At 38.2% G+C, this 12,512-nt stretch overlaps 1 protein-coding gene across 1 annotated transcript in view; it reads right to left on the bottom strand.

Moving 5' to 3' along the window:
- LOC306845063 (serine/threonine-protein kinase 11-interacting protein-like) overlaps positions 1-12,512 on the bottom strand; it is a 46,958-nt gene that overhangs the window by 3,109 nt on the left and 31,337 nt on the right. The window contains exons 23-24 of the mRNA XM_079377616.1: positions 618-702; positions 287-372 (exon numbers count right to left, since the gene is read on the bottom strand). Of these exons, the coding sequence (XP_079233742.1) occupies positions 287-372; positions 618-702 (171 nt within the window). The remainder of the gene's footprint in view (positions 1-286; positions 373-617; positions 703-12,512) is intronic.

Genomic DNA, 12,512 nt, shown 5'->3' with positions numbered 1-12,512 from the left:
TTTCATGTGTGAGTCACATTAAAGCTTAAACTGAGGTGAATGGGACATTCACTGGCCTATAAACCAGACCATAAATACCCTGGAGGTGAACATCACACCCATCTTAAGCTTTATTTAGTCTAATAATGTCTAATTTTGTAATGTATCACATATAAATCAGTCTACCACTACATGTTCTGGTACTCTAACCATTTGTAGCTCTTTCCCATCACAGGCAAGTCATCACATGCTGTAGTCACCATATAATTTCTTGCTTATCTTCATCCTGGAGAACATAGACACTCACCTTGGTGAAGGAATGCTAAAAGGTACCGGAAAGGTGGATGGCTGTCATCTTCTTCACATGGCAGGGAGTCCTCACAGACTAGATGCCTATAGAACAGACAGATTTAAATTATGTGAAGAAATTACTTGTGGGATAATATGTGTAACTTGGGATCACTAACAAAACTGTCTTTTTTTAACTGTGCAAATGAGAGTATTCTTTATTTCTATTCTCACACATTTTACGCATTACGTTTTGGGTAGGATAGGGAGGCAGAAAAATGAAAAGCCTGAAGCAGAGATAAAGACTGAGAGAGTTGGAGAGGAAAAAAAAAGCCTTCTTATTTGCGTACCAGAGGTGGTGCTGTGGGTTGAGCCGGGTGGTGGAGATTCCCTTCAGCTTGCTTTCAGACTTTGGGGCCAATTCCCTTGCAATTTCTGCATGAAAACATAGTGCTGTAGTGAGGAAGAATATCTGCACAATTTCTTCACAAACTCTAAATCTAAAAGCTCTAAAAAGAGCTTTTTACATTATGTACACAATTCTGTCCACGTAATTGCTTTTTTAACATTATTGACTGTGTTAAACTTTAATTAGTTTAACTTTAATTTAATTAAACATTTAAACCATTAAAGAAAGATTAAAAACAAAAGAGAGTGTTTCAGCAAACCAAATAAAGGTCAAATAAAGCTGCAAGCAGAAATCATAGGACTAAGCATCAACTTTTTGACCTTAAAAAAAAAGACTGAAATTGTTTCCACATTACTTTCCTGATTTAATGTGAAAATGCTTATGATTACAAATTTAAATATTAGGTGCGAGTAGTCTAGATTAATTACAGAAACTGATTATTTAGTTTCTTATGCTAGGTCTTATGACTTCTAATGTAGTCCCTATGTTGTGTATTTTTCTTTGAATCTCTTTTTGTTTTTGTTTATAGCTTTTATTACTAAACAGATGTACAAACTAATAAATTGTGTAAACTGATACATTTTACATTGTTGGGTCCTCTACAGTGGATTTTACAAACTAACGGTGTGTTACAGTGTTAAGGTCTCTCTGCACACTGAGTCCGAAATTTTCGCATGCGTTTTTTCGCATTCGCAATCTTAAAAATTTGTCACGCACAGAGACCTTCTTCCACACTGAGTCCGATGCGTTTTAATTAATCCGTTGCGAAAAAATTCGCAAAACTATACAAAATGTCTTCAAGCAGTGAGGATGATTTTGTTGTCCTCTCTCTTTTTAAAAAAAGGAAATATTGGGTCCATCCAATCCTTAGATTGCGCAGAGAGGAAGGAGAGTTCCACCTCCTTATCAAAGAGCTGCGGGATTATCCCGAGAAATTCAAAGTTTATTTCAGGATGTCAGTGCCTCAGTTTGATCCTTTGCTAGCGATACTGAATCCACATATTAAAAAGAAGACCACCAATTTCCGTGAACCAATTGATCCTGAACAGAGGCTGTCTGAGGTATGGATACACACACACACACACACACACACCGAACTGCTGCATCGGAAAGGTGCGCGCCAGGCATAAAAAAAATAGGCTACAGCAGTTCTTTATATTCTGTATCTTTGTATTCCGTAATTTGTTTGTCATAAAGTGCTCTGTGCTGCAAGACGAAGTGTATTAATTTGTCTGACACTATTTTGGATTTTGGCTTTCGCTTGTACGGTGGCTCTGAATTGTCAAAATTCACCTTCTCAAAGCATCTCAAAATGCTTTATACGGATGCGAAAAACGCAAAAAAATAATCGAACCCGATCCGAATTTTTTTTTGACGGACGAAAATTTCGGAGGCAGTGTGCAAACGTGATTGACAAAACGTGAGGTCGTATTTATTTTTCAACGTGCAAAAATTTTGGACGAAAAATTCGGACTCAGCGTGCAATGGCCTTTACTCATAGAAATAGGAATTCAAAGGTTGCTGGGAAAGACTGCCTAATAACTGTATGATGCCCCAGGTTATAGAGAGAGGGCAGGAATGTCAGCCAATAGGTTTAAATCCTGGAATGTAAATTGCCCAGTAAACCAGGTGGAAGTTTTTTCTCATCTTAAACATCATAAAAGTCCTCCTTCAGGTAACACTTGTTTAATCTAAACTAAAGAAACCAGTAACAGACCACTGTAGCTATTCCACATAAAATCAATTTTAAATTATTGTGTACAAAGGTTGTCCAAACTTTAATTGAGGATAGGAAGAATGCGAGGGCATTAGATACGGCTTTGGATGCGACTAGCTTTGCGAGTTCCATACATAATTTGGTTTTGGTTGCAGAGCCCCCGCAGCAGGGTGATTAGGTGATTGTGAGGCAGAATAGTCAACAAACTCAGCGGCAAACTCCCTACTCAGTGATGCACTCACTGAGAAACCTGATGAATGTGCCCTAGTTATTGGCGATTCTATTGTATGGAATGTGAAAATAGAAACACCAGCTACCAATGTCCAGTGTTTACCAGGAGCACCTAGCATCTTGGCAAATTTGACAATGTTGGCTAATGCTAAACGTAAATTCAGTAAGATTGTTATTCACATCGGCACCAGTGTTGGGGAAAGTTACTTTTAAAAGTAATGCATTACAATATTGCGTTACTCCCTAAAAAAGTAACTAATTACGTTACTTAGCTACTTTTTATGGAAAGTAATGCGTTACGTTACTTTTGCGTTACTTTTTAAATAGGAGCAGGGCTTGATTGTTTTTAAATACAAGAAATTACATTAATTCAAATGTAAAAGCCCTGTATCTTGTGAAGGAAAAGTAAATTCACGTCTGTAAAGTAAAACTCAGGATAAGAAGGTTTAACACTCTTCGGCAATAAAAAAAACAATGAAGTACAATTGTTAGTTTATCTAAAGTCATTTTTGCTTATTAGTATGGTTGAACTGGATCATCAAAGGTCAGCAGCAAAGACATTGGTTAATAAAATGAGATTAGATACATTTGTGTTGTTTAACATATTTAATTATTGCAGTTTGCGTCATATTCTGAGTTTGCATTTCACTGTTTTAATTCATTTTGATGAATACTAAATCTGTTTTTTGCGAGTGGGATGAATTCATGCACATTCACATTTAGTCTAGAACTACAGTAACAGCATGCTCACACAGCGCACTGTCAGTCAATAAATGGGGAAAAAGTAACGGAGTGTCTATTTACACTAAGTGCAAATAGCCCATCTTGTTGGCAAAGGCTATTTACACTAACTCCGCCCACTAACGTGTGATTGGGTTAGTCAACAATAAAAAAAGAAGTTAATTTCAGTGCCGTAGATGGTAAGGCGTATGCTTTTTGACGCGATCGACCCGAGTTCGAGCCCACCTTTTGCCAAACATTTTTTTCTCCCTTTTCAAATTTCATATCGCATCAGAAAGGCATTTATTTTCAATAAAAATGAAGGAAATAATCAAAAAGTTGAAAAAGTATCGGGTAGGGTTAGGGTAGGTGTAGGGAGGGCTTTATTGTCCCAATAAGGTGGCATCCATTTAATAAATTTGAATTAAAATTATAATTTACACTCAGTACGTTATTATTGCGTACTGTTTTATAATGTACTACAATACTGAGGTGCAGATAATTGCCACTATTTGCAATAAGTAGTATAAATAGCAGAAAATCTTGCTATTTTAACAGTGTAAATAGAATCTATAGCTATTTGCACTTAGTGTAAATAGCATATCGTTAAAAAATATTGCTATTTTCACTTGGTGTAAATAGAATACATCGCTATTTGCACTTAGTGCAAATAGCCGCTGCCAAAAAGTAACTGGCGTTACTTTTTTGAAAAACTTAAACAGTAATGCGTTACTTTACTAGTTACTTGAAAAAAGTAATATTATTACGTAACTCGCGTTACTTCCGTCAGATCCGTCGGACCTGAGTAGATATCAGTCTTTGCTTTCATCTTTCTCTACTGAAGTCCACACTGCCAAATCCTCACATTTCCACAACAAGATCACCAGCGCTCCAGACATGCGTAATCTCTTCAGAACATTTAATTCTCTCCTCTGTCCCCCTCCTCCACCTCCCACCTCTTTGATAACCGCTGATGACTTTGCCTCTTTTTTCACAGACAAAACTAGAACAATCAGCAACCAACAACCTTCTCCTTCTGTCCCCTCACCGAGGCAGAAGTATCCAAACTTCTCCTCTCCAGCCATCCTACAACGTCCTCTCGACCCGATCCCCTCAGACCTTCTCCAAACAATCTCTCCCACACTCTTACCGGCACTCACACACATTATCAACACATCTCTCCTCACAGGCATCTTCCCCACAGCATTCAAGCAGGCTCGGGTAACCCCACTGATCAAAAAACCTATATTAAAATGCTTCTCTTTTAGATAACTACAGACCTGTCCCTCTCCTTCCATTCATAGGGAAAACACTCGAACGAGTTGTCTTCAACCAGCTCTCGCGGTTTCTTTCACAGTACAACAAACTGGATGCTAAACAGTCAGGTTTCAGGAGTGGCCATTCAACAGAGACTGCGCTACTCTCAGTCACTGAAGCCCTGCGAACTGCAAAGGCTGATTCCAAATTGTCAGTCCTCATTCTGCTGGATCTCTCTGCTGCTTTTGACACTGTCAATCATCAGATTCTCCTGTCTACACTCTCATCACTGGGATTCCACTTTGCTGGTTTGAATCCTATCTCACCGGTAGATCCTTCAGGGTGACCTGGGGAGGGGAGGTATCCAAACCACATCAACTGGTCACTGGAGTTCTTCAGGGATCGGTTCTTGGACCCCCCTCCTCTTCTCCACATATACTACATCGCTGGGTCCCATCATACATGCACATGGCTTCTCCTATCACTGCTATGCCGATGACACACAGCTCTATCTCTCTTTTCAACCAGATGACCCAACGGTAGCTGCACGGATCTCAGGCTGCCTGGCGGGCATCTCGGCGTGGATGAAAGAACATCACCTACAGCTCAACCTGGCAAAGACGGAACTTCTGGTCTTCCCTGCCACTCCGACTCTACGGCATGACTTCACGATTCAGTTCGGCTCATCAATGATTACCCCATCAACTTCGGTCAGAAATCTTGGTGTAATCTTTGATGACCAGCTGACCTTCAAAGAGCACATTGCAAAGACTGCTCGTTCCTGCAGGTTTGCACTACACAACATCAGAAAGATCAGGCCCTTTCTGACAGAGCATGCTGCGCAACTTCTTGTCCAGGCCCTTGTTGTTTCTAGACTGGACTACTGCAATGCTCTTCTGGCTGGTCTGCCATCAAACACAATCAAACCTCTACAAATGATTCAGAATGCAACGGCACGACTGATCTTCAACGAGCCCAAAAGAGCGCAAGTTACACCTCTCTTCATCTCCTTGCACTGGCTACCAGTGGCAGCTCGCATCCAGTTCAAGTCACTGATGCTTGCGTACAGAACTACCACAGGCTCTGCACCCTCCTACTTGCACTCACTATTACGAACCTACATCCCCTCCAGAAGTTTGAGATCTGCTAGTGAGCGACGCCTTGTGGTACCATCACAGAGAGGCTCAAAATCACTCTCCAGAACATTTTCGTTCACCATTCCTGGCTGGTGGAATAATCTTCCCACCCCTATCCGGAACGCCGGATCCCTGGCAACCTTCAAGCAACAACTGAAAACTCATCTCTTTCGGCAGTACTTGACTTCATCCTAAACTCAAAAAAAAAAAAAAAAAAAAAAAAACGTTCCCTCTATCTTTCTCTCCACCTACTAGCTTGTACTTATTTGAACAATGACTGAGACTTGGTGTTACGAGCACTTCCTCTGTCTGATTGCCTCTTCAAGATTAATCGCTTTTTGTATTCCCCAATTGTAAGTCGCTTTGGATAAAAGCGTCTGCCAAATGACTAAATGTAAAATGTAAATGTACTTGTAATGCGTTACCCCCAACACTGATCGGCACTAATGATGTTCGATTTTGCCAGTCAGAGATCACAAAAATTTACATTAAGAGGTGTGTAAACTTGCAAGTACCATGTCAGATACTGGAATATGCTCTGGTCCTCGTTCCTGCTTACTGTGGTGACGAGATACATAGTAGACTGTCGTCACTCAATGACTACAGTAGATATCTAATGGTGTGTGTGCACACCAAAAGCAAAGCGAATATATGCTTCACGTTACTCGCTCTAGTTTACTCTTGGGATGTTTTTTTGCATCACTCACGTGAATAAAAATATAAAAACTGTAATAATAAAAAAAATTCTGATATAGCTCTTCACTGATTAGCTTGCGTGACAACGCAAATTTTCAGTTCAAGTTCAGAACAGTCTGTAAGGAAACAGGCAGACTGGCTAGACCGGCCATCTGCTAGTCACCTCACGTCACAGAAGGCAGTTCATTCTCAGCACATAGAGACTCCTTTACCTACCGTAGCTATCATACTATAGAAACTGTATCTGTTCCCCCATCAAAAAAAAAATGTCCAAACAAATTTAAGGGTAACAATTTATATTCAACAAATAATAAACAGATATAATACAGATGAGCAATTGATAACGATTGGTTTAATGAATATTAGATCCCTTTCTACAAAAGTGATTTTTGTAAATGATATGAACACAGATCGTAGATGTGCTATGTTTGACAGAAACCTGGCTAAAACCATACGATTATATTACGTTAAATGAGTCTACCCCCATGATTACGACTGCCCCATTAATGGTTGGAGCAGGGGTGTCAAGCTCAGTTCCTGGAGGGCCACAGACCTGCAGAGTTTAGTTCCAACCCTGCTCCAACACACAAACCATGTAGTTTTCAAATAAACCTGAAGGACTTCATTAGCTGGATCAGGTGTGTTTAATTAGGGTTGAAGCTAAACTCTACAAGGCTGTGACCCTCCAGGAACTGAGTTTGACACCTGTGGGTTAGTAACCCAAAGATCACAGGTTTGAGTCTCGGTACTGGCAGGGATTGTAAGGTGGAGGGAGTGACTGTACACGGCTCTCTTCCACCTTCAAAAAAAAAAAAAAAAAAGGCTTCCCTGCGTGTTCACGGTTTGTGTGTGTTCACTGCTGTGTGTGTGCACTTGAAAATGCAGAGTACCAATTCTGAGTATGGGAGACCATACTAGGCTACACGTCACTCCACTTCAAGTCATTCACTGTTATAAACATGAGCCATGATCAAAAGGTAAAGGGGGAGGTGTTGCTATAATTTATAGCTATATTTTCAGTATTTCTAAAAGGTCAGGTTTTAAGTATAATGCATTTCAAGTAATGGTGCTTTATAACATTATCTAGTGTAATGAGTGGTAATGATAAATCCCTACTGATGTTTGTACTGGCTACTGTTATACAAGCCACCAGAGCATCATCTAGACTTTATCAAGAATTTACTCATTTTCTATCTGAGTTAGTGCTGACTTTAGATAATGACTTAATAGTTGCTTATTTTAATATCTATGTAGATAATGAAAAACATGCATTGGGATCAGCATTTATAGACATTCTAAACTCTATTGGGGTTAGACGGTGCATGTCAGGACCCACTTATTGCCATAATCATCCTTTTATTTAATATTTAATACTATCACATGGAATTGATGTCAATGGCACTGAAATTCTGCAGCAGAGCGATGATATCTCAGATCATTATCTGCATATACTCCATATAGCTAAAGCTGCAAACTCAACTCCTTGTTGCAAATATGGTAGAACCATCACTTCTACAACAAAATTCTGCTTTGTAAATAATCTTCCTGATTTGTCTCAATTCCTCAGCATAACCAATAGCTTATAAAAACTTGATGGTGCAACAAACCATAGGCACCAAGCATCCACGGAAAAATGCCAGATATGCACCAATAATTTGAACCAAGTTATAGCTTAGTGTGTGTGCATAATATTTCTTATTGAAGCTAATCAATATGCTTTATCTTAATTTCCTGTGAGAAGCTCCGTTTCTGTAACTGAAGATCGGGAGAAATGTGAATTATTCATTGGATTTTAACTAACCGTTAAGTAAGAAATGTCAAAAAGTTTTAAGTTATTATTATTATTATTGCAGTCAAACGATTAATCGCGATTAATTGCATCCAAAACAAGTTTGTGTTTACATAATGTGTGTGTACTGTGTATATTTCTTATGTATATATACGTAAATACTCACACATGCATGTATATATTTAAGAAAAAAAATATGTTTATATTTTAAATATATTTATATATATAATATAAATTATATGAATATAAATATATACATGTAAATATTTTTTAAATATGCTGTATGAGTGTATTTAGTGTGCACAGTACACACACATTATGTAAAAAAACACTTATTTTGGATGCGCTTAATTGTTTGACAGCACTAGTTATTATATAATAATATATTATATATATTATATGTAAAGCTGAATTAAAAAAAAAATTGTATACATAATATTTTATTATCATGCGTCACGTTTTATACGATTTTGTTTTTGTGTGTGTGTGTGTGTGTATAGGTTGTGGAACCATCCTGTTTGTAATTTGTGTCTTGTGTCCGTTTTTGTAACTGCAGATCTGGATCTATTTTTTCATTCTATTTTAGCTAATTGTTAAGTGAGAATATTATGTTTAAGTCATTATTTCTTCATGTGGAGATGAATAAAAAAAAAATTCAAAGGTGCATGTGTTTCAAACCAAAATGTAGGTGAACACGCTGAGATGAGTGTGTTTCATGTGGATTTATTGTGTCTATAGCTCTGTTTCTGTAACTGATAATAAATGAATGGTTTAAGTTTGTTACATCAATCGTAAGTGAGCATGCGTGTAATATTTACAGAATATTTATTCTTTAGTTTTCTACGAATTTATACAGCTGTATAATGTAGCCATCAGCTTTCGTATCGCATCAGACAGTGCACTATAGATTCCCCGAGGAACAATTCCACACATTCTCTGCTATAGGACAGGAAGAAAATTATAAATTTGTTACATTATCTAAACCAACAACACGTATGTTAGACCCTATACTATCTTAGTTACTAAAAGATGTGCTTCCAGAAGTCCTTGATCCTCTTCTGAATCTTCTGAATATGCATCATTGTCATTAGCTAATCCTGAAAAAACTTGATCCTGGAGAATTAGTTAATTACAGACCAATATCGAATCTCCCTTTTCTGTCAAAGAAATTAGAAAAGGCAGTCTCCTCACAACTATGTTCTTTCTTAGGAAAAAAAGGTATCTGTGAGGATTTCCAGTTAGGATTTCGATAGTACTGAGACAGAGTTACAAATGACCCGCTCTTATCATCTGATCGTTGTCGTATCTATCTATTAGTGCTACTGGATCTTAGTGCTGCATTTGGCACTATTGATCAAAACATTCTTCTGACTAGAAGACTAGAAAATTATGTTGGCATTAGTGGAAATGCATTGGCATGGTTCAAATCATACTTATCTGACCGTCATCAATTCATAGCAGTGAATGAAGTGTTACCACATCGTTCTCAAGTGCAATATGGAGTATCACAAGGCTCAGTACTAGGACCATTGCTTTTCACGGTTTACATGTCACCATTGGGCGATATCATCAGGAAACATAGTGTTTGCTTTCACTGTTATCCTGATGATACTTAGCTCTATATTTCTTCACAGCCCAACGAAACGTACCATTCAGCAAAATTAATGAAATGCATAGCTGATATGAAAAACTGGATGACTAGCAATTTCCAACTGCTAAATTCTGAAAAACAAAAAACAAAACAAAAACAAAATACAGGTGTTAATTATTGGACCAAAAACCTCTGCATGTAATAATCTAGAACACTGTCTAACACTTGATGGCTGTGCTGTCAATTCTCCATTATCAGCACAGCCATCAAGTGTTAGACAGCATTTGTTTCTAGCATTTGTAAAACTGCATTTTTCTATCTTAAAAATATTTCTAAATTATGACCTATGCTCTCAATGTCAAATGCAGAAAATTGAATTAATGCGTTCATGACCTCAAGATTAGATTATTGTAATGCTTTATTGGGTGGTTGCTCTGCGTGCTTAATAAACAATCTCCAGCTGGTTCAAAATGCTGCAGTTTGTGTTCTTATTAGAACCAGGAGGTATGACCATATTAGCCTGGTTCTGTCAACACTGCACTGGCTCCCATTTAAACATTGTATACATTTTAAAATCTTGCTAATTACTCATAAAGCCCTGAATGGTTTAGCTCCTCAGTACTTGAGTGACCTCTTATCACATAGTCTTTCACATCTGCTGCAATCTCAAAACTATGGCCATTTGATAATACCTAGAATATCAAAATCAACTGCGGTCGGCAGATTCTTTTCCTACCTAGCGTTGTTCGAGAGACACTCTGTCAGTTTAAATCTAGATTAAAGAGCCATATCTTTAACCTGGCATACACATAACACACTATCACATTCTGTATCCAGTCCAGATGGTGGATCAGCACCTAGAGATGACCTCTACAGCCCTGAATGACAGTGGAGACCATGTCTACCATAGGTCACTAACAAGCGGACCGCGGTCCTGGTCCGGACCCAAAAGCCGTCGCAGCTTTTGTAGTCTTTACGGTAGTGGTAGTGGGGTTGCCAAGTGGCAGACTCCGGTCCAAATTCGTGAAGGCTTTTGACATAATGAAATAAATAAATACCAAACGCTAATTTAATAAATCAAATTTATATTAAGCACATCAAGGTCAGCTCTAGAGCCATTTGGGTGCAGTCGTGCGTGCAGTGATGAGAGCAAAGAGCGGTGTGGACAGATGAAACTTTCAGTGAGTGAAAAACGATGGCATTTTCAAAAATTAGGAAAGTTGACAGGTCCTTAAAAAGTCTTAAATGGTACAAGAAAGCCTTAATTATGATTTCAGGAGGTCTTAAATGTGGGGACTGAAAGACAAGAATTGCGATTAAACTTAAAAAGGCTATTCATTCAATAAATATGAGCGCTGCACGTTTCAGATTCAGCTGCTGCGCTGCTTTGTGGAGTCTGTCTCTTGGGTGTACTGCCATTCCGAAAGCGCCACCCGCTGGAGGAGAATGATTTTCCATTTTCAATCAGCCTGTACGTCTGCTGTTGTCAAAGACCAATGTGAAAACAACCCATGTTTTTAAGCAGCAAACACGCAGTTGTAAATGTGAAGTGGTGGATCAACAAGAAGATAATGTGTTGTAAAATGTAAACAATTAAGGCAGTAAAATATTTATACATGTTAATTAATTAATATAATACTTGATTGTTTTTGTGAAAACCTGCATCTGAACTGCAAATCATGCTTTTTACAGTCATTTTATTTTATTTTATTTTTGTGCAGGTCTTTAAAAGTCTTGAAATTAAGCTTAAATATCTTGCATACACCCTGGCCTGGCAAAAACCATCAATTGTTTTTTAGAATTGTCCGGACCTCGGCTGGTGGGGAGGGTTCATTACTGGACCTCAAGTCATTTTAGTTGAAGACCCCTGATGCATACTATAAGCACTAGAGACATCCCCAGCAAAGACCACCATTACATAGATGACCATCAGCACAAGACCACAGGAACCTATCCTATCCTAACCCATCCAGAAGAATCCTCTGCTCAATCTGACTTGTGTTGCAGTCTGGAATTAAACACACTATGCTTGTTTCATCTGGCCAGAGGAGAACTGGTACCCTGAATGAGCCTAATTTCTCCCAAGGCTTTTTCTCCATTTCGGTCATTGATGGAGTTTCGGTTCCTTGCCATTGTCGCCCTAGTTTGTCTTGCTTAGTTGGGGACACAATTTCTGGCAATATTGTTGACTTGACTGCACAGAGACTATTTGAAGAAAACTGAACTGAGCTGGATGATGACATCACTGAATCAACAATGAACTGACTTTAACTGTAAAATGTACTATTGCACTCTTGTCTTATGAGCTCACATTTTTCCTGTTTAACATTGTAAAACTTCTTTGACACAAAATGTATAAAGTGCTATATAAATAAAGGTGATTTGACTTGATTGTCTCTGGATTTTTTTCCCACATGACTGTCTTTCTGGAGAATCTTTTTGACAATAACAGGGCTAATAAGCTTGTCTCAGCACTGTCCAACTTGAATCACATTGTTTGATATAGTGGGTGCGGATCTGTGTAAATGGGATCAATCTTAGACCTAAATTGATATGCTCAATTTTAAAATGCAGACTAAGCTGTAAGTGCTTCTGAGTCAAATTGGGCGTGTAGATACCTGGAAGTTTTTTAACCAGTAACGGAGGTATTGGCACATTTTGATACGGACATCACTTAAAGTAAAGTCCTTATTGTTTAT

This window comes from Barbus barbus (genome assembly GCF_936440315.1).
Source record: "Barbus barbus genome assembly, chromosome: 25".
Lineage (NCBI taxonomy): Eukaryota > Metazoa > Chordata > Actinopteri > Cypriniformes > Cyprinidae > Barbus > Barbus barbus.
The sequence above is the reverse complement of the archived record's forward strand: the minus strand, read 5'-3'. Positions and strand labels throughout refer to the sequence as shown.